General features: G+C 44.3%; 1 protein-coding gene across 1 annotated transcript in view; it reads right to left on the bottom strand.

The window, feature by feature from the left end:
• The window catches only part of pcdh7a (protocadherin 7a), a 50,999-nt gene extending 29,504 nt beyond the window's left edge, over nt 1-21,495 (bottom strand). Inside the window, exons 1-4 of the mRNA XM_019862524.1 lie at nt 21,049-21,495; nt 19,050-20,752; nt 16,976-18,152; nt 10,877-11,659 (exon numbers count right to left, since the gene is read on the bottom strand). Of these exons, the coding sequence (XP_019718083.1) occupies nt 10,877-11,659; nt 16,976-18,152; nt 19,050-20,473 (3,384 nt within the window). The 5' untranslated portion in view covers nt 20,474-20,752; nt 21,049-21,495. The remainder of the gene's footprint in view (nt 1-10,876; nt 11,660-16,975; nt 18,153-19,049; nt 20,753-21,048) is intronic.
• Between the last annotated feature and the right edge of the window lie 2,067 nt (nt 21,496-23,562).

The following is a 23,562-nucleotide window of genomic DNA, read 5'->3' as shown; positions in this document are numbered from 1 at the left end:
AAGGCACAAATTCAACGCATGAATACGACAGTGTGTGTACAGTAATCGCACTTTTTCAAACCAGTTGATATCTTTACATTCTTTTTTTTAAATATGTAATATTATTGTTTTACAAAACAGTGCTCTTTTCCTTTACTATAGCACATTTAAAAAATTGTTGTTCTGTGTGCTGGGATGGATGAATATAATTTAAATTCATTTCAGCGGGAAAAATACATTTGATTTAAAAGTCTCTGAATGAATCAAAGTGTCACTTTACTTTTGTTTTCTCTCTAGGTAGGAAAGATTCATTTTTCCCAGTGATCGTGTCAAAGTGACATTTCATTTCGTTTCCTAAAATTTACAGCGAGTATTCAGATGAACATAGAAATAGCAACCCCTTTTGATATTCAATTAGCGGTGTGCAGTCAATTATTTCAAATAGGGCGTTTGATCACTCTTGAAAGTGTTGTCGCTTTGTGGTTGTAATTTCCTGAAAGTGGGACCATGTAGAGCTGCTGCAGTGGACTTGCTCAAGATTCAAAGAAAGAAAAACGATGTGCAAGTGAAATACTTGATTCAACATTTTTTGACAGAAGGCTGCCATGCTACGGCTTCGCTGGATTTAAAAGCATCGTCGTCAGCAGCGGCCAGCATTAAGGACGCTCTCACAAATCACATTCTAATCAAAGTCGGCTCTTTTTTTACAGCCATGAAAGCTTTCATGTTAACACGGCATCACAGCCGCTTCTTTATTCAGACTTTAAAAAAAGGGACTGACCGGTGAGAGAGAGAGAGAGAGAGAGAGCGAGGGCGGGAGAGCGAGAGAGAGTGTGAGGCAATATCAGTGTCCTTGCTCTAATCTTACTGTGTGTGATGCTGTGTTTTGCATTCAGGCATCTAAGTGTCAGTGTGTCTGTGCCCATAGATCAGGTGTAGCATTTCAGGTTGTCAAGCATTCTTTCATCCGCACGATTAAAGGTTGCTGTTACATCCACATGGAAACCTCTCAGGAGCCCTAATTTGGCCGCTACATTTGCATGACTTTGATTAAAACATGTTTGTGCTATATCTTCACATCTGATATTCAATAAGACCGCTGCGTTTTTTTGTTGTTGTTTTGATTCGTTTCATTTCCCGCTTTTTTACCTAAAGGGCTGCGAGTGGCTATCTCCATAATAGCTGTGCGTATTTGCAAAATAAGAGAACAGAGTTTTGAATAATGCACGAGTGATTTGTGCCGGTGCAGTGTTGACCGTTTGAAGTAGCGACTTTGACCAGATTGAGCAAAAACCATGGCGGCTTCCACTCATAAATACCTGCTTACGTAGATTAAGGAAGGCGTGGATCGATAACACTATCTGGAACATCACTGCCCACTCACATTTATGTAACCTCCACACTGCAGGTAGAAAGTTTTTCTTCATTGAGTGTGGCCTCACTTGTGGGCTTAAGCCACCTCCATTCCCCTCATCACTCAGCTAAGACTCACTTACCGCTATCTTTTTCATTCCATTGCAGGATAGTTTAGCCCCAACCACACATTGCACTGGAGAATCATGTTTTTGTCCAAGTCATCTAATTCCATCTCTTGATCTCCCTACGCAACATCAGACTCTTCTCTGTCAATCATGGAAATGGTCCTGTGAGTCTTTCGTACTCATTTTCTATATGCCCCCCCCCTTCCCCCACACACACACATACTCATACCCACGCCGCACTTCTTCTATCTCCATTTTGATCTTGCGATTTATCTGTCTTCCACTAACAATCCTAAAACAGATGGCTACATTTGGCCCGGGGCTGAAACATTGACTTTGGACTAGAGCTCTACCATGGCCAGTCTTTCACGCTCACGCAAGATCTAATAAGCCGATACCCGGAGAGAAATGTGCTCTGATTCGCCAGTGGCAAAAATTAATAGAAAGATACAGCATCTCCTCATATTCCCACTTAAGGCCTGTTCCTTTGTTCCTTCATTTAATCAGAGAAATTAAAGCAGTGGGGCTGACTTAAACAACAGCTTAAAAACAGAAGGGGGGTGGGGGAGGTGTGGGTGGATTGTTAGGAGCCACTTGTTATATTTAAAGACACCATTAAGCTGCATTTAAAAAAAATCTTTGATGTCATTAAAAAAAAAAAAAAAAAAAGGGTTTTAAAAGATGGCTCCAGATATCCAGATGGAGAGCAATGAAAAGAAATGAACACACTCTGAGGGAACTGAGAGATCAATCAAAAGGAAGACAGACGGTGGATGAAGTGTGTGTGTGTGTGTGTGTGTGTGTGTGTGTGTGTGTGTGTGTGTGTGTGTGCGTGTGTGTGTGTGTGTGTGGCAAAGGGAGGGGAGGGTGGTTATGTAGGAATGCAGGGGGGTATTGGAAAGAGCCTCCTTTTACTGGCTGATTTACAGAGAGAGCATTGGGTACAAAAGCAGAGAGTGCAGGTGTACAGTTTATGGAAGAGCCAGTCATTCATAATAGACGGCTGAAAAAAGTAGACCTGTTTTCTTCACCGTTTTCAAAAATAGTCGCTTTATGTACTGATGGCCCTGCAGTGCAAATGCACTGCACGATGCAACCCTCCAGCTATTTTTAGTCTTTGCATAACTATTATCATCACCTTTTTGCATGTACTGTCCAACTGAGTGCACCATTTCCTCTTTTTTTGGTTTCCTTTCTGCAAGTTGATTAAACTTTAAGCCGTGGAGTAGACATCAGGGAGGTAATTAGTGATATATTGCAGAACAAAGTGCAAATTTACCACTTGTGTATGTAGGCTGTCGATCATGTCTTAAAAATAAGATGCACAGTACTGCAATTCCCACAATTTAGGACTTTTGGGTTTGTTATCAGCAACAAATTTCAAACACATTCCGGACTAGAACCATAACTGTCATAAATGGCGTCCCTGATTGAACTACAGAATTTTTGAAGTAGTGAAAAATGCGGCAAAGTTCGTGGGCACCCAATTTTCAAATCATTCGGGCTCAAATGTGTGCTTGTAATAAATTACCGTGACTGTCTTAAATGTGATGTGAATAAATGTGATCGGAAGTCCATCCAGTCACCTTTGTTGTTTTGTGCCTGTTTTTTTTTTTTTGGTTCTTTTTGCCAACAGCTTATTCCTTTGGGAAATATGTGATTCTGTCAAATCTTACTGTCAGTAAAATAACCTTAAAGACGAGTGAGAAACAACCTCACAGGCGATGGGAATGGTTCTTAGCCAGCAAAACAAAGTTGATCGTCGAAAGGCAATAATGAAAATCATCCCCCCACGGCCCACTAAAATCCCACTTGATCCAACATTCTGGCAGGGTCAGCAAACGTACACAACCTCACATGAGTCTCATTTACTTTGACTTGACATCATCTGACACCAGCCTATTTAGCTGGGTTTAGTTCAATTCAAAATCTATTTCTTTCAGATGAATTCAAACCAACACTTAATGCACTAAAGAGACATTTGTGTAGGAGGAGAATGCCAGTCTCGGGCCAGCTAAACTATTTCGCTTTATGTACTGATGGCCCTGCAGTGCAAATGCACTGCACGATGCAACCCTCCAGCTATTTTTAGTCTTTGCATAACTATTATCATCACCTTTTTGCATGTACTGTCCAACTGAGTGCACCATTTCCTCTTTTTTTGGTTTCCTTTCTGCAAGTTGATTAAACTTTAAGCCGTGGAGTAGACATCAGGGAGGTAATTAGTGATATATTGCAGAACAAAGTGCAAATTTACCACTTGTGTATGTAGGCTGTCGATCATGTCTTAAAAATAAGATGCACAGTACTGCAATTCCCACAATTTAGGACTTTTGGGTTTGTTATCAGCAACAAATTTCAAACACATTCCGGACTAGAACCATAACTGTCATAAATGGCGTCCCTGATTGAACTACAGAATTTTTGAAGTAGTGAAAAATGCGGCAAAGTTCGTGGGCACCCAATTTTCAAATCATTCGGGCTCAAATGTGTGCTTGTAATAAATTACCGTGACTGTCTTAAATGTGATGTGAATAAATGTGATCGGAAGTCCATCCAGTCACCTTTGTTGTTTTGTGCCTGTTTTTTTTTTTTTTTGGTTCTTTTTGCCAACAGCTTATTCCTTTGGGAAATATGTGATTCTGTCAAATCTTACTGTCAGTAAAATAACCTTAAAGACGAGTGAGAAACAACCTCACAGGCGATGGGAATGGTTCTTAGCCAGCAAAACAAAGTTGATCGTCGAAAGGCAATAATGAAAATCATCCCCCCACGGCCCACTAAAATCCCACTTGATCCAACATTCTGGCAGGGTCAGCAAACGTACACAACCTCACATGAGTCTCATTTACTTTGACTTGACATCATCTGACACCAGCCTATTTAGCTGGGTTTAGTTCAATTCAAAATCTATTTCTTTCAGATGAATTCAAACCAACACTTAATGCACTAAAGAGACATTTGTGTAGGAGGAGAATGCCAGTCTCGGGCCAGCTAAACTATTTTGATTCCCGGTCTGCTGCGAGGGAGGGTGTCTTTTGTTTAGCGATATTGGGCAATGTTGTTCAACCCCCAGACAGCCATTAAGATAATGCTGTAAGGCACACAAGCTGAATGCAGAGATACATACTGAAGCATAGAACTCTGAAGAAAGCAAATCAATGGCAGCATCTCAGTGTGGGGCTTGCTATGAAGATCTTTTTGTGTACTCCACTGCACGTGTGTGTGTGTGTGTGTGTGTTTCCGTCCAGAGGGAATGGAAGAAGAAACTGATGTAAGAGCTGGAAAACTTTTTATCCTGACTTGTGTGTCATCACATTCTTATCAGAGCTTTGTGGTGGAAGGGGAGTATGTGCATAAGTAATGGATGTGTGTAATTATGCACTATTATGCACTCATAAGAGCGTGTTTTACTGAGCCGGTCTCTTTGTGTTCCTGTGTGTGTTGCAATCACATATCTGACGGAGTCTGCGGTGCGTATCCCATGCCTCAGCTTGTCTGTGAGTGGGAACGACATACCCGCATTCTTGCCATTTTCTCAGAGAACTTGAAACAAAGGCCAAGGAGAGGAGTAAGCTACCACGGTGACATTATCAGCATGTGCCTTTTATCTGCGGTGCTCAACAGACTAGACAGACATGCAACTTGCAATCACATTCCAGGCCGGGGTGACCTTGATGCACGAGACGGGGGGAAAAAAAAAACACTTCTGTCTCTCTGACTCTTGCAAGCCTCCCAATTCTTTTTTGGGGGGGCGTTGGAGGTGTCTTTATCTAGCAGAAACAACTCACCAGTGGTGACTGAATGTCATCTAGCAAGGACTTACCACTGACTTTCATTCTGGGAAGCCTATAAAGTAGCCTTAACTCTTACCTAAATACCTCAATAAAACCTTTTGAGGTCTAATCCTCATATCCCGTGGAGGACATGTGGATTTACATGACGATGATGTGTGTGAGAAGCAGTGCAGCCGCAGCTCTCAGCCCTTTCTAAAGTGCTTGTGGAGAGCTGTCGTAACCAAATTCTGCTGTTGTACGAATGCAGATTGTAGTGAACAATGTGGCATTGGAATTAATTACTAAATGGATGGGTGAGTTGTGGAAACAGTTCTGAGGAAAAGCCCTTTGTCTTCCCAGTGTATAAAATATCTATAAAGGCATGCCTGGAATGTTTAGATTGAATATATTCGCTGTTGTCATTTTTAGCCAGAAGACATGAATTAAAAATTTGGCCATTTTTAATTTGTTTTACTTTAATCTGGAATGCCTTTGATTGTAGTGTCTGAAAATGTGGCTCTGGCAACAAAGCAATTTGCCTGCAGATTATTTATATTGTGTTTATATCAACATTTCTTTTGTGTAAACTACAGTGAGATACTGTGTGGCACTCGGTGTGAGTGATCTGTGACCTCACAAATGTTCTTCTGGATGGAAGGGCAAACATTCCCAAAGCTTATAGGGTTTGGGCCAACTCCATTCCTCCATTCTTACTTCCTGTAGGTGTGAAGACCAACTGTCCAAATACTTGTGTCCATATCGTGTGTCAACGGGTATGTCTGACACTATCAAAAACATAGTCCGAAGGTCAAAGAGGAAGGATCAAGCCATCTGGTCAAGGTAAAAGGCCACCACACCCTTAATAATAATAATAATACATAGTCAGGTTCTTCCAATTACTACTTTACTGTTGAGCTTTTGTTTTTAAAAGAATAAATCAAATTAGTCTACACGATTTCTTAGCTGACCTCAGTCGTGAATGTGGGATGTAAAAGTACTGGAGTAAATCTTTTCTTAGAACAACAGAGCTGTGGAGGCATCTTTCAACCCAAAATATTCCCTTGCGTTCCCATATGAGTCAAGTGTAAATCAATATTCACAAGGCGCTGAACAAAAACAGGCATCTGGATCCATTTGAACCTTTCTTCAACCTTGTCTCCCAATCCTCTCCCACACTTGTGGCTCATGTTCCCACCCAGATGTCCACTGACTGCACCAAGCCCACAACCACCCTCCCTGCCTCTCACCCTTTGTCTCCAGGTCACTAGATCCATCTTCGGTCGGGCTCATTGGGTGATCCACGCAATGCTCTCAACTCTTCACCTTCCCACCTAACTCCCCCTTTCCGAGTGTACGGCCGAGTGCGTGTCCTGAACCCACTGTGACTTTAATGAATGTGTCAGTGTTTTGGTATCATCCTGACAGGAGGTTACGGGTCGGTTACGGCGGCTGTGTAACAGCCAGAAAGAAGACAGGGACAGGAGCGGCTTGTGCGCTTCCCGCCTACGTGGCTGACAGCGCCTTCACCCCTTCGACCTTAATGCGGGCGCCTGTGCGGATGTGCTCAAGTGACGTGCCGGTCCGGGTGTCAGTCCATGACAGACGCTCATCATATTTAATCCGGAGGGGATTTTGCAGAAATGAAAAGCTGCTTTTCAATTTTATAATCCTTTAGACCTAATCGCTTCACCCACATCCGTCCATACAGTCCAATTAGATGAACAAGACTGTCCGGATTATTCGCGGCAAACTCATCTTCGTAGTTTGTCCTTGGCCTGTCCAATCACACAGGGGGCTGATGTGGTGAGAAGCTAGCAATGACCTCCTGTTTTGTCATTTAAGGAACTAAAAACGGCACTGTCAACCCACCTGCAGTCTTGGCCTTGATAGGGCGCCATTGATTACTCCTTAGATGTGTGTGTGTGTGTGTGTGTGTGTGTGTGTGTGCGTGTGTGTGTGTGTGTGTGTGTGTGTGTGTGTGTGTGTGTGTGTGTGTGTGTGTGTGTGCGTGTTTGTCCCAGGTTCTATAGTGCCTTTGTGGTCCTCTAACCCGATGGACACACTCCGAGCGAGAAAATGCTCACTACGGTAAAAGAAGTGGCAAAAACGCTGAGTGGATCTATTCGAGGTCAGAGCGGGCCAAGGGACGGCACAAAGGTAGCGTGCCCACGCATATGCCAGATACAGCGGGGGCACAAAACAAGCGCCAAAGGTGAAAGGCAAGGTGGAGGTAAAAAGGGCGGAAAAAAAGTGCTGTGACAGGATGAAAAGCATTCCTCAAGGTGACATTATTTCGTTGAAGTGGGATGAAGAGTAAGAAAAATAAAAGCTGAGAACTGCAAATGAATGAATGAAAGGAACACAGCTGAGAAATGATCGTGGACGTTAGCCAGGAAGAACGGTTGGACCGTTTGTGTGTGTGTGTGTGTGTGTGTGTGTGTGTGTGTGTGTGTGTGTGTGTGTGTGTGTGTGTGTGTATGTGGTGCCAGTGGTTTGAGGGTAAAACGAGGCCACTTTGCCCATATTGACTGCAGTGCCATGTGACTGCTGTGATCATTAATGTGTCCTGATGCCACCGGGTATCCTGGTGACCCACATCTCAGCAGTCCACTCTCGCTCTTTGGCTGCCACCCAATCTAGGCGGGGTGGGTTGAGGGTGGAGGCCACCCCCCCACCCCACCCCCACCACTCTCCATTGCTCGCAAGCTATCGCGCACTACTCGTAAATGGACACTTTTTGGTATCGACTGCAAAATTTTGCAACAGACATGAAAAACGAACTTTAGTCTGCCAAGGGATTCATCTATTAAGTGGTATTGAATGATTTAAACCATGCGCTAATATCATGTGGCAACTTCTTGACAAAAAAAAGCCCTTCTTGACAACTCACCCACCTTTACAATGTAATTAGATATTTGTGGTGTTATGGAACTACAATGCAAAATCATTCTGAGTGTGTCGAGTTTTTATGATTCCATTATTCATTAGCTAGATGAGACTGGAATCTAGAAGAGCTACGACTACTATGACTACTGCTACTACTACCTGCTACCAATAATAATACTACTGCGACTACTACCGCTACTACTTTTACGACTACTTCTCCAACTACTTCTACTACTAATATTAATAATAATAATTACATCGTAAATTAAAATTGAGCTTTTTTTTTCTCATGTTGGAAAATTTTTGATTTATTTAACCTGAGTGTATCCTTCCCCTGCGATTGGCTGGCAACCGGTTCAGGGTGTTCCCCCGCCTACTGCCCGAAGACAGCTGGGAAAGGCTCCAGCACCACCCGCGACCCTTGTGAGGATAATGTGGATTGGAAAATGGATGGATGCATGTCTCCTTCCCTTTCCCTTATGTTGTAGCAATGTAAAAAAATGTGTTTAGTTGAGCTTCAGCCAAACACTCATCGCTTTATTCTCTTTGTTTATCGGCACAAGCTTTATGGAAGTCCTACACAAAAAGAAAAAAAACACTGAGTTCCCTGTGCCCTTGACCTTCATCCATACACCATCAGTTTACCCTTTCATAGACGTCTGTGCCAGATGCAACAAAATTTGCTCCAGGTGTTGTTAAGATATTACATTCAAAAGCATGGCAGGGCCAGATGGACGACACATGAACAAAGAGCCTCTGGCCGCTGTGGTTTTGGAGGTATTTAAAAGCAAAAGCCACCGATTGGACAGCTTTAGTATGTTGTTTTTTCTAATGCAATCCAGCCCCTCTTCCAGGATGCCCAATTGTTTTTAATCAGCCATTTTACTCATTATTTGGTTCTCCCAAGTGGGTCTGATGATGAGCTGATATCACATGCTGTTTTTTTAAAAAACATTTTTTTATACTCTTTTTACTGACACAGTTAAGTAGCTCCGAAATTTAAACATTATCCTCCCATCTCATTTATTTCATCGCCCTGCTTCGTAACATCCTTTAATTCCCATCCACTCCCTCTGTACTGCTACTCCCAATTCTGTCAACGGCCCAACTTCCCACATTTGGCAAAGGCCCTCCACCTTTCCATCCCCGAGTCTACCTCTCACTTGCATTCACATATAAAATGCATTTGAATTAAGTAATCCCCCGAGGACAAAGTCTGGCCCCCGCCAACACAAACCTACGTGTGGAAACTGTTTGCGTTAACAAATTCAGACACGAACGAGAAAGCACAGTCGTTAGGACAAGGAATAGACTGGGTGTGAGATCTTCTGGAGGTGGACTCGAGATGGTGGATGGTGCACCCTAGGCTGCTGCGGAGGAGTTAATTACTCCGTACAATCAATAATTCATTACGCTGTCAGTTTGTGTGTCTGCGCTTCGTTCAATGTGTGCTGGCATGTTTTGAGTGCACGTAAGCATCAAGACCAAAACTCTCCCAGTAAGCATTTTCTTACCCTGGGAAAGGCAGATTAAGAGGATTGACTCCGTAATGGATTAACCTCATAAGTGTGTGTGCATTATTTTGTGCGCACTACTGCAGGTGTGTGTGTATGTGTGTGTGTGTGTGTGTGTGTGTGTGTGTGTGTGTGTGTGTGTGTGTGTGTGTGTGTGTGTGTGTGTGCGTGTGTGTGTGTGCGTGTGTGTGTTTAGCAGGATCAGTGGGTCCTGTGTATGAATTGATTAGCCTAAGAAGCTCCTCTGGTTCTCTTTTAATGACCACATCAGCACTTTTTCACCACAGGGAGGATAAATCTGGAGCCGTCAGTCACGCAAACAAGACGCTGCCCCTTTAAGAGGGTTGAGCTGTCACTCAAGCATCACTCAGAGCAGCACTCCCCTTGGACTTGTGAGACCATGCTGTGTCAGTGCATCTAAGATGATAGATGAGGCCTATGTGTGTGGGTAGAAGGTGGACTCGGCTGGTCTTGATGCAGTATTTATTCGTCAGCCGGACTTTGGCTTTTAACTGCATCATCCTGTGACTGGTTTTACTAGCTTTGCATATGCATGCCTCAAGGAATATACATTCAATCTAAAGTGAAGAAGAACAAGCGCTTGACGAGACAGAATGAAATAAATAACATGACCAATTACCCTGTTGGAGGCAACGATACGCCCGCTCCCTCTGTGGCCGTCCACCCTCTGAACACCTCAGGGGGTTAACCGTACATACAAGCAAAAAAAAATGCGCATTCACATGTACTGTCATTCAGTGGTGGTTCAACTTCATTGTCCCTTGTGTTAGATCCTGCTAATACGCGATGCTGAGCGCACACACGTTTAGACAGCAGGGCACCGACACATGGCTCACGGGCTCAGGATGCTGAAATGCGTGTTTGCGTGCGTGCGCGTGTGTGTAGATAAGTGTGCCGGTGTGTGTGCGTGTGTGTGTTTGTGTGCATGCCTGCACACACACACTGGCAGCTATTTTGCGGAGATAAAACGGTGTTTAGATGTGAGCTGCGGGATGTGCGGTACCGTATGTCAGCTGATGTGTAAATAAGAAGACATGAAGCCAGGGAGGAGACGACAGCGATCAGGCGGCATGACGTGGACAAAGAGCACGACAGCCAGACAGAAAGAAGTGGCTTAGTGTCAACAGCCAGCATGGTTTTGAATTTAAACAAAAAAGGGGAGCAGAGTCAAAGCAAATTAGTTTAAGTGTCATGCGAGTGCCTTCTCAAAGTGTTCTACCTGTTTGTTGTACTTGTTCCCAGTCTGGCAGCCATACTCTGAGCACTGGTCTGATCCCAGGGACATGGCGTCTCCGTTTCCGCTGCCCCCGCTGCTGCTGCTGCTGGAACCGGTGCTCCCCACGCAGCCGCCGCTGCCCACAAAGGTGTTGGAGGGTGGCAGCTCCTGGACCGCCTGATGCTTCTTTCCTTCAGCTGGAGGGGAGTGCGGTTGGAGATTGACTGCAGGGAGAGGCGAGCTGGACTTATAGTGCCTGGCCAAATCCGGGCTCGACTGGTGGCGCCTGCCACCGCCCATCCTTGGGCTGCCGGGGTCACCATCCACAGCGCAGTAGCGTGCTGCCAGGCGCTCACTCGCGCTGCTAATATCCTCCTCCTCGTCATCATTGGCGTGACGGCGAAGCCCGTTGACAGTGACGATGCCGCTGTAGAGTGACCTATCCGACTTGACGGCTCCGGCTGCTGTGCCACCACCGCTTCCATTGCGCTTGTCGCGTCGAGGTTTGCGGCCTCGATCGGATCCGCCGCCACGGCCGACCTGCGGTTGAGCCCCTGATGGACTGAAGAAATCTTCTTCCGGTTCCTTCTTGCCGGCTTCGTAGCCATTCTTGCCTTGAGCACCACACTGCCTCGCTGTGACGACGAGGAGGATGACCAGGATGACAGCCGCGGCTCCTGCCAGGACACCGATGGCGACGCTGAGGCGCTGTTTACCTAATGCGCGTTCACTGTCTGGGTCACCTGCAATGTCCAGTGACAATGGAGCCAGCAAGCTTCGGCTTACCTGGAATGAAAACAACAAATAGCCAAGAAGTTACAAGGGGAAAACAAAAACCAAGGGCGAAACCAATGTGTCAATTCCTGCTATTCCAGGGGAGAGGGTTCAGGAGTCTCGAAACTGAATAAGCGTGAGATCTGGGGACTGATCATCCCACGCTAAGGCAGACTGTACAGTACATTTACATGGGAATTAAAAAAAATATCTATTTAGTTCGTTGAGCTCGTATTACAGCTTGTTGATAAGTTGAGCTATTCAAAAGCAAATTTGACGAAACTACGATTTGTGCATGTTGCTCCCAGTCGTAACTGACTCATTGGCAAACAAACACGAACCTGGTGCACAGCTAGAAGCGAATGGCAACCGTACAGTGAACAACACAAAACAACCATTTCCAAAATGGGCGTTGTGCATTTCGTTTGTAATACAGTAAACCCTCAAAAGGCGCGCAGCCATAAGTAGGACAAAAGTTTTAAATGCCGTTTCAAAACTAAGCTATCTGTGTGTGGACCGTGGAGGGAACGCCCTGACACACGGGAGGAACATGCAACCGCCACACAGAAAAAGCCTGAGCCAAATCAAAATCTCTACACAAAACATTCTAGCTGTGAGCCACCAGCGATAACCACTCCTTCACTGTGCTGCCAAGAGACAAATCACAGATGAGTTACAAAGAAAAAGCCTTAATCAACAATGACACAGTAGGTGTGAGACGCAGCGAAACATCAAACAGCATCTTCAGCTTAATTAAACCCATCACGGTGTTTTATGGGAATCCTTTCGGTTCTTCCCAGACACATGGAGTGCCACTAAATATATAATTTGTCGTGCGGCGAGGTTGTAGCATTTTAAATTGCGTCCGTAATCCGATTGTGCGCATCATCTAGGTCGTACAGGAAATAGCCCAGATTAAGCCTTTTAAAGTCGATGTCAGGAGAAAAAGGCAAGTGCGGACTTCAAGGTCGCACAGTGAAAGAAGCAGCAGTCAATACACATCCACAAAAAAGGACAAACACAAAAACCTAAATGGCAGAAAATGACTGTATCCCCATTACAAGCGTTGTCTCTTCAGCACACAAAGCCGGAATTGTGAAGGCAAGTGTGGGAGTGGATTTATGCAAGATTTGTTATCCTTTTTTTCCATGGAAATTTGGAAGGATAGTGATGCGTAAGGCTGCAATGTATTCCTGCTGTTGATGTGAGGCTATTTGAATCAATATCTCTTACACTTAAAACATGATTTGAAGACTGTGACCTTCCAGTTATGGTCGACACTGATATCAATGCACACACATCATCCCCAACTCTCCTACTATGATTGCTTCAAGAAACACATTTATTACCGGTTATGGCCCTTTGCTCTGTCGGTGACAATGAGCTTTTGCAGTTCAGCTCGTCTAATCATTTATCTGAAGCTACCTGATCAATATGAGTAAAGCAACGCTGAGAAAATCATTTTGCGTAGACAACTGAGAAAAACAGAGATACGTGCTGATATATATGTCCGCACTTACATGACTCAGGCAGTGTAAGCTGTCTGTTCGTTAGACACCTCATTATGCAGCCCTGACATGTAGTCTCGAAGCTCATATGACAATTTCTTCTCTCCTGTCAAGGCTGGAAATGATATACTCAAGTAATCCCTGCAACATTCTGGCGGTTTAATAATAAGACTCGGCGGGAGTGAATTACAGAAATAGCAAGGGTGAAGGTGAGTGTGTGGTCCAGGGTTTGCAATAACCCCCGAGAAAAGAAAAAAACTCTTCCCGAGTAATACTTATAATGCTTCCGTGAGTGCTACTGTGCTAAAGCCCCCATCCCAGTGAGCGGCAAACGTTAGCAAAGACTTTCGCCAGATATTCGTCAACAGTTTTAATGGTCGCAAAGAATTTTTCTTCTCGCCAAGAAATTTTTAACATGTTCAAAACTTAGAATGAATGTCAGTATATTCAAGCCTGTCGCTCATAATCCATGTTCAACTCCGAAAGGAATCTTCTCTTCTACTACATGAACTTGATTCCAAGTTAGCTTAACATGAGTATCTACATACTGCACGTCTTGCGCTCTCCTGAGAATGATCCGATTCCCACTACTGATTCGAATGATGCTGGGGCCATGACATATTCTCTTCTGGCCACGCTATTGATTCCAAATTAGAACTCAGTTGGAGCTGGACGTATTTGCAAGAGAGCTTCTGTTTGGAGGCGTCAGCTGTTATAATTTATTCATCACTTAATTATCCAGGTGGGGAACGTGTAAAGTGTAAAACCTCTGCCAAGGCTAGTGTCAAGTACCACTTCTTTTAATGATGAACGATAAAGAAGCCTTGCACAAAAGGCATTCACGCAGAAATGTGGAGCTATATTCTAAGCCGCACACACAGAAACAAAAACAATGTCAGCCATAACACGGCAAGGAAAGACAGCAATATTATCGGAATAAAGTTTTACTATTTTTGCTATTACAGGAAAATTATATCACATTAGAGACATTAAAGACATTCAGTCTGAATTTACTTGTTAACATTTATTGACTATATTTTATATTTTGGTGCAATATACATTTCTGCAATTTGATTAAATTACCTTCAATTGTATATTTTTAATTAATAATAAATTAAAATTCATCATTGACATTGGCTACATAACGATTTCTCATATGTATCAACAATTTATCGTTAGACACGGATGATTATCAATTGCAACACTATATCGATAAAATTCTGCAAGTTTTTACATTTCCAAGTGATCGCTTCGACAACACGCCTATGAAATCAATCACCGGTTAGCTAGTCTTAGCGACTCGTGTATATATCATGTTACTAATATTATTCCATGCAGCTGGGCGTCTCAAAGTTTTTTTCAACGCTACTCAGACTTGAGGTCAACAAACATTGTTTCACACATTACACCATTGAAAGATCAATGTGTTGAGTTTTACCTCACTGAAGTCTTTGGCCACATGTACTACATGTCAGGGCACTCAAATTTTTAAATTTGAGTGTGTTTGAAGAATTTCTTTCAGCTTTCCCGTAGGGTCCCATTCATTTGGTATTCCATAAAATATTCATATAAAATCGGCATTCTTACTGATCTGCTGAAATGTGAAACTGGCCTTTTTCTTCACACTCATGCTTTAACACAACACAGAGTTACATGGAAATTCCCCTGCTTGTATCCGCATCATCATCATGATCTCTGAATTTCGATTCATATTTACAAAACGGTGCAAGTCTGACGTATAAAGGATGCTAAAGTTGTACCATGACAAAAATGCTTTCAATAAGTGGCTCCGACGGCATCTTTGAATTGTTGCCAATTAGCGAGCACCAGTAATTGCAGATAAAAAAAGTAACACCAATTTCCTGTCAAGATGCCACGGCTCTAGTAGGTGTTTTCCCCACCTAATTACAACTGGCAACTATCCACCACTGTTTGACTTCATTATGAGATGGCGATATTGTCTCTTCACTGACTTCCCTTCAATAATGCTAAACTATGCATATATAAGAATCAATGACACCGTTGACACCAGTTTGGACACATTATAACCTATTGTTGGACTCAATGGTCCCAGTCATTTAGGCCCATCGTTTTATATTCCTCCTGTCAGCACTGCTGTTAGAACACTTTCCAAATGGTCGGGCTGTAATTGCCCACAGGGCTGCCTTGTTGTTCAATTTCTACTCTTGAGTGAAACCTTCATAATAGTGAGGTGGACTGGCTCGTGTCCAAATACAAAGTTCTCTACTATGCCTTGTTTTTTTTGGCTCGGTTGTTGCTCTAAAATTCAATTTTCACCAATCCCATTAAAATATCTCAAAAACAAAAAAAACAATTGATTGTTAAATCTCTATGTAGTAAATCGGGGGACATTAAGTCAAAAGTCCAATGCGATTGCAGGGACTGTCCTTTTCCTTTCAAATGCCTCCAAGCCATTTTACTTGTGCTCTGTTCACCTCACTGGAAATGTACAGACCTGACAGTTGGAGACCTTTGCTTTGGAGGAAAAAAAAAAACCCTCTCCAAACTAGATCACCTGGTGGGATAAAACAACATGCTTTTTGGAACATACAATGTTACCACGCAGCCCCTGAGCCAATTCAATTACTAGTCAATTCAATTTACTTGATGCACACCAGAGAGGGAAATTTTTGTGGTTATTACTTTTCAGCATTTGTAGATTAACTGAGCCATTTTTCAAGCATAATGGGATGGGAATTTTGTTAATATAATGAGGACCGGGGAGGAAAAATGTGGTTTGTACCAGCTGTACACAACCTTAATTTGGACTGCTGTAGTTGTGTCTCGTGTAACAATAATGCTGTTTTGTCTAGTCAATTTGCTCTACAAGTTCGTTGTTCTTGTAGCCAACTTTTTATTTCCACAAGATCACACGTTTTGATAAGTGCAGATGTTTTGTTTCTTCATATTCTCATTCCCCTTGTAAAATGACTTATTTAACGTTAAACCTTGTTCTCAGGTACTTTGTTTTCATGTCGGAATACTAAAGCACAGCGTGTGCGGCATGATACAACAGAAACGCCTAAACCTCATCAATATTCAGGCCCTACTATAGCGAAGCTACCCTGCTTAAGTGCAGCTTCCATTCAAATGAACATACTTCAACAGACTCTGGGAGGCCAAAACTGGGCCAGTCAGTCGCTCTCTGTCTGCCTCTAACACAATATCACTGCTAATGCTTTCGCTCTGTCATTTTCTCTATCCCTCTCTCACACACACACACACACACACACACACACACACACACCTATTTCCCTCAGCTCTGCGTTCAATGTACCGTAAACGAAAAGCCACTTCAGTAATAACTGTTATTTTAACTACGCAGTCATTATAAGAAGTCATACTGGACTAAGAACGCACTCCTGCTGAATTCAAACAACAAAGAAATCAGCGCTGCCAATAGTCCTCAAAAGATAAACGTGATTCTTTATCTGGGACGAATGTAGACACAATTAAAGTCCTAAAAATGGTCAGAAAACTGCAAACCCGGGGTGGAGAATCCATTTATTTAATTCTAGCAAGAAAATAATCGCCTTCCCACTTTAGTTTAAACAGCTACAATCAGTTTTAATTAGTGCCCGCCTCTTTTGTAATGCGATATCAGTGTAGCCATTATTGGAATGGATAAGAGGACGGAATCATGTCTGGCTATCATTACCATCTCGGTAGAACGATCTGCACAAACCAAAACAGGACCGATCATTGCCTCTTCCAATTAGGATTCTTTTCATTCAAGTTCTGCCTACTTGAACAATCTTCCTGTGCAGGTGTAGGTGCAATAATCCCATGAAAATATTACCTGTGCGTCCACCAGGGATGCGTTGACCAAGCTCTCGTTGATGAAGACATGCACCAGAGCGGTGGCGCACAGCGAGGGGGCCCCGCTGTCATTGACCCTGACCACCAGGCGATGCAGACCTTTGTGGCGCCGCTCCAGTGGCTCTGCCAGTGTGATTACACCATTGGAGTGGCCGATCTCAAACAATCTGAAGGGATTCCCCCCAACCAATGCATAGTGAAGGTCCGCATTTGGGCCGGTGTCCGAGTCGATGGCTGTCACAGTCCTGACTATCGTGCGGGCACTACTTGCAGGTGGGAGCAACGTATAGGAATCATTGGCCGGAGATGTGACGGAGGGGGCGTTGTCATTCTCGTCGGTCACAAAAAGTGACACAGTGGCTGTGGCGGTTTTGCGCGGCTCTCCTCCGTCCACAGCGCGTACGCGGAAGGTGTAGGTGGAAAGCTTTTCACGGTCAAATGACAAAGTGGAGAAGATGGTGCCTGTGTTGTTCTCAATGGAGAACACCTCCTCTTGCTCTTTCTCCCCGTTTTCTCCCGCACTCTTCTCTCCTGACTTCTTCTCGTCCAGACCATCCATGTCTACGAAGAGGGTGAGTTCTGCATTCTCACCTTCATCAGCATCCGTCACAGTGACCATGCCCACTGGGCTGTTGGCAAGCAGGTTTTCTTTGACATAGAACGTAAAAACTTCCTGGACAAACTTTGGCGCATTGTCATTGCGGTCGGTCACCTGAATAACAACAGTGGCTGAACCTTGCAAATGAGGTGTGCCCTTGTCCTTGGCAATGACTTTGAGTTCATACCTCTCTCGCTGCTCTCGGTCCAGCACGCCGGTGGCACGAATATCGCCGTTATCCGGATCTATATAAAAGGGCCCATTAGAAACCGGATCCAGTGAATAAGCAATCTCTGCATTCTTGCCACTGTCTGCATCTGTGGCCACAACAGTGACGACCCTCTCGTTGGGAGAGTTGTTTTCTGCAAAGTGGACCTCCACTACACTTTGGGCAAAGACTGGGGGATGGTCATTGTAATCGACAACTCGCACCATCAGTGAACTGTTGCTGGAAAGACTGGGGCTTCCAGAATCGACTGCCACAATAGTGACGCTGTACTCTTTTGTGACCTCGTAGTCCAGCAAGGCTGAGGTATGCAGGAAGAATTTTTTCTTGTTCCTGTGAATAAAAAAGTCAAGGATACATTTACGCAATGCAATACAATACATATTTGTTTATATGTATGTCGTATCCAGTACATGCATGAAGGTGCTTTTTAAGTCCTCTTCAAGATCTCATTAAAAGAATGCACATTCCATTGTACCGTATGTTGACTGCTTACATTCACGTTGTTTTGTAACTGTAGTCAACAAGTCAACCTCAAGGGATAATTGTAGAAGAGTATAATTATTGAGCTTCTTTCCCTGACTTATTATTACACGTGTTTCTCGTCAAAGACAATAAAACTCAGTATAATAACTGTAACACTAGAAATGCAAGTATTGTGGTCGCTATAGTTTTGTTTGCTCACGTTGCTTTGTGTTTTTTCCTCACTCTCTCGTCAATGTCTTCAGAAAATAGTTTTACAACTGACTTGAAAGCGCTGACATTTGGAGTATGCCCTTGTTGCAATAATACTACTAAATGAGTCAAAAAACCCTTGACTTCAATGAATATTTATGAACCAGATTTACAGATACCGTGACATTTTATCCACTCTGCCCGTTTTAGTGAATGAGCGGGTTACTTGAATTGAGCTGAATTAAAAAAAAAAAAAAAAAAAAAATAGAACACGCATGAAGCAACACTTCAGACTTTCCTCTGTGGATTCTCTGTGGAACGTAGAATTTGTTCAGACACTTTTTGGAGCAACAACGTGAAGACGATCACTTGTACCATATCGGTTTTGTTCTTTCTCAGTTGTTGTGGTGTATCGTTTTCATCCCCATTACTCAGAATGCTTTATTACTGCTTTGCCTAATGAGTTTTTGTAATGTCCTGTAAGAATAATTTGATTCAATCTTTAGGAACCAATTAAGCTCCTTGTTTATGAAGGATTTACTTTTTCTGACTCACCTGTCAAAGGCTTCATCTGCAGGTAAGGGCGGGAGTGCTGTTTCACCAGCAGGCTTCAAAGTGAATGGGACATCTCCGACAACTGTACAGGTCACAGCTCCATTTTCTCCTTGGTCTCGGTCTGAAACTTGAACCAGAGCGACTGGCGTGTCCACCAGAACGTTCTCAGGTACCAGTGCTGCTCCGTCTCGCACTGGGATTCGTCCGATCTTTCGAATCTCTACAACTGGGACGTTGTCGTTTTCATCACGGACTGCCAAAATGACTGTGGTTCGATCACTGCGTGGTGGCTGACCCCTGTCCCGAGCCGTGACCGTAAACCTTAGCTGGGCCACCTCTTCCCTGTCGATCCTGTGAAGAACACTCAACCAACCGGTTGCCTCGTCCAGTCGCAGCAGGCGCCTGACCGATTCTGTGGCCGCTCCAAAGACGTACTCCACCTGCCCGTTCACACCGATGTCACGGTCTGAAGCCCTCACCTGGAGTACTGGTGTTCCTGGAGGTGCATTTTCTGCCATTTCCGCCTCATAAGTGGGCCTTTCAAACATTGGGCTATTGTCGTTTACATCTGTGATAGAAACCCGAAGGAGAGCTTGAGATGATCTTGGGGGGTTCCCTCCATCTCGAACCCGGAGGATCAGTTCATAGGAGTCTTTTTGTTCGCGGTCCAATGTACCCTTGACAATGAGTTGAGGTTGTTTTTCACCATCTGGGATATCTGCCACTTGGAGTTCAAACACAGTGCTCCTGGCTCCTCCCACATTATCTCCACTCCTACCCCTTCTATCACTGAGCCCATCGACTCTACCAATGGGATTTGCTCCCGTTGTGCGTCGTGCCGAACTCGACCCAGTTGCACCTTCTTGAATCAGCTCATAGCGGTCGATACCGTTTCGCCCAAAATCCCGATCTGTAGCGGTGGGCAGCAGGTAAAGCGTGCCAATTGGACGATTTTCCTCCACTGAGAGCTGGAGCACCGGTGATGGGAAGGAAGGAGTGTTGTCGTTGATGTCCGTTATGACTACACGGCCTTCAAACAAATCCACCCAGCTTTGCAGGGGGCCAATCACAGACACCTCAAAGTCCAAGAAGCACTCATTTTCATCAAAAATCATCTGGCATTGGGGAAGCTTCTCCCTGTCGATGCGCCTCTGCCCTGTTGTCAGCTCACCGGTCACATTGTCGATCTTGAAGAACTCAGAGCCGCTCTCCAGGGCAAAAGTGACGTCCCCACTGCCCGTACCCGCCGTCAGGCCCAGGTCTGCGGCCACGTTGCCTATCTTGACGTCAGGGGGGCCCTCCTCCGCTACCCGGTACCGGAGAGCTGAGCGTGCACCGGGCAGCTGAGTCAGCAGGTGCAGCAGCACTAAGACCACGAGGCTGAAAGCCTGCACCGAGGAGTGCACTGCGCCAAGTCTATGCATGGCTCCGTCCTGCTCTGCGAGCCTCTCTCCTTTCTGTCTCTCAAATCACTGGCAGGCCTGCCTCTTCTTTCTTTATAGCTCTTTCGTGATGTATTGTAGCCCACAGTGTGGGTGTTGGATTTATTCTTTCTCCCTTCTGACTGACAACACTCTTTGCTGCTGATGTCTTGTTACTTCCTTTACTCTCCTCCTGTCTCTTCAACTTCTATTGCGACTGAGTCCTATTCTTGATGGGCTTTTCAAACCGAGTGATATATTAATATATATAAATCCAACGTGCTGCAGAGGAAAAAAAAAAAGAAAGAAACCTATGATTAACTAACGCATCACTCAAATGTTACAGTTGTGTGATAGTCGCCACTTTTCATTATTCTAGTCACATATGGGACATCAGCTTTTTCTCTCGTGTCTCACTTTACCGAAACTGCAATGCAGCACCTCCACTCCACACAAAGAGGAGGCGAGCTGCGCTTCCTACTCATGAACAGCACAGAGAAGGACCAATAACAACTCCAATTTAAAATCACTCAAGAAGCGGGGATAGGGGTGGGGGGTCCTGGAGATTCTTGTCTTACCTTAGGAGCCGGCGGATGCCTTCGCTTTCTTTCCCCGCAGTGGCGGAGCAACGTGCCAAGCCATTGGAATCCGACGCGTAACTTGGAAGGGGACACCAGCTTCCCCGCAGCCACTTTATTTAATGCTAACGGTTAAAAAGTAACCAAGCGAGGCTGTTAATTTAGCGCCTTTCTTGACGAGCTAAAGCGGGAGATCCCAGCAAGGGCATCAATTACGCGTTAATCCTCGCCAGCACTCTGCTCGGGATGTCGGTAATGGACCGAGTGAAGATGCGTCTTTTTCTAAGAGTCCCGCATTCTCTCTCTCTCTCTCTCTCTCTCTCTCTCTCGCTCTCTCTCTCTTTCAACTTGCACCTCCTCCTCTTCCTCCTTCTTTGGCTCCCCCCCCCTCACCTGCACTGCTCAGGACTACTGCTGTAACTGGCGATGCTGCAGTCGCTCTCTCTCTCTCTCTCTCTCTCTCTCTCTCTCTCTCTCTCTCTCTCTCTCTCTCTCTCTCTCTCTCTCTCTCGCTCGCTCGATCGCTCTCTCTCGCTCTCCTGCAACATTCTCTGCCCTAACTCATCCACTGGGCAGGGGAAGGAAGCAGAGGCGATGTTGGGTCGTTGTGTGTGTTTGTGGGTTGCAGAGGAAAAACCTTCAACGATCAATTCATCTATCTCCATTCCCCTATCCCGTCCTGCATGCTGTCATATAGTGAGATTAAATGGCTTGCTGTCCCGACTGCTGACACCCCCCTCGCCCCGTCCATGCATGCTGGCTTTACATCTTTATTCTCATACTCATGAAATAAAAGGAGAGTGGTGCAGCTTTGTCAGCTCATTGCAGACCAGTGTCATATTTATGCTGGTGCAGCTATTTTGGTGGTGGCTGGGTGCGGGGGGTGGCACACAACAGTAGGGAAAGGCTTCATTCACTCTTTGTGTCAAAGAGGCGTGCATTGGCACACATCCTAGTGGGAAATCATAACAGTGGCATGCTGCAGTAATTTATACTGGGTTTAAGCCTGCAGTGGCAAATGGTAGTCAGCCTAGACAATGCATTGCAACACAATGCTCCCATAAGTCCTACAATGGAACGCACCACGTTTTTGGGATGTAAAATAAAAAAATAAATAACTACATAAATAAAGTGAGTGACAGAGAGAGAGAGAGAGAGAGAGAGAGAGAGAGAGAGAGAGAGAGAGAGAGAGAGAGAACAAAAATAATAAAAAAATAAAATAACCCATAACCAGAGCATATCAAATGAAAATAAAAACTAAACAAAACTAATTTGGAAGGGAAAAATACCTGTAACCTTAAATAACCTTACATATAAAAAGAAGTCAAATAAGTTTTACCCTAAAGCACATACGATTTAATCATGACATTTTTTTCAGTTGTCACATGTCACCAAAACAGTAAAAACAAAACTTAGCTTGTAGTAGACGTGTGCACATTTTCAGCATGAAGTCTTTGATCCACTGGTGAAAAGGGCACTTTGATTCACTCCTCTTTCACCGATAACTGCTTCAAACAAGAAAGTGTATGCAGGAAAAGTGGCTAATATTGCACGACTGTCTGTGTCTTATGTGTTGTGTTGTATTATTTTGTCATTTTATGTTAACTGTTCTTACGATGGCGGCGCGGGCACCCGCAGCGGCTCCTCTTGTTGTCTGGTTGAGAGGGAAGAAATTTCATCTGTGCTGTATGTTGCACATACAGCGCATTTGACAATAAAGTTGTACTTGACTTGAAAACACTTTTTTTTTTTTTTAAACAAGGGACGTGGACAACAACCAGCCAACCAAGTCGTGACTAATGTTTGCAGTCAACCTCATCACCTAGCTTTGAATCTCTCCTCAGCCTCACTCATTTTACTCATGCTACCACTTCATTCATCCACGTGGTCACGGATAGTCAGCTCGTCATTGTTTGTGTCATCTCCAGCTGACATGGTACTGAAATACGCTGGACACTCCTTGGGGACTCGAGTCTGGAGTCTGCTTACAATGTTTAACTTGCGGTCTTCCTTTTTTCTTCTCCAGTCACTTTCTTGTGTAGGAGTCCATCAATTAGCATGGCAATAATTACTTAATCTTCCTTGCCAAAGCACTCCAAAAATGTCAAACTCTCACATCTCTCATCTCCTGTGCACAGTCCTTACTAGTTCACACCACTGCTTTTCAGTTGGCTTAGGTCTGTGCTTTGGCTGGGCCATTCTAAAACTTGAAGTCTGTCTTTTGTGGATATGGGTTCCCACACTTTTGGCAGCATATCTGAATACTTTGCGTCAAAACTGACTGTTATTTGGAACTCTTCACGGGTTCCATCCGTTCACATCGGTGTACTAAATTATGCTGCTGTCTGATGGAATCAAGGATGAAGTTACTGGTGGTTATAGTTGTATGTACTGTATGCTTCCTGTGACTTATGAGCGAACAGATCAGGGTGTAGTCTACCATTCCCCCAGAGCCAGAGCAGATACGCATCAACTCGCTGTGATCCTGGACAGGATAACATAGAAAATGGATGT

The sequence above is a fragment of the Hippocampus comes genome, unplaced genomic scaffold, assembly GCF_001891065.2.
Source record: "Hippocampus comes isolate QL1 unplaced genomic scaffold, H_comes_QL1_v1.1 scaffold7, whole genome shotgun sequence".
In the NCBI taxonomy this organism is placed as follows: Eukaryota; Metazoa; Chordata; class Actinopteri; order Syngnathiformes; family Syngnathidae; genus Hippocampus; species Hippocampus comes.
Note: the sequence above shows the minus strand (reverse complement) of the source record. Positions and strands in the feature narration are given on the sequence as shown.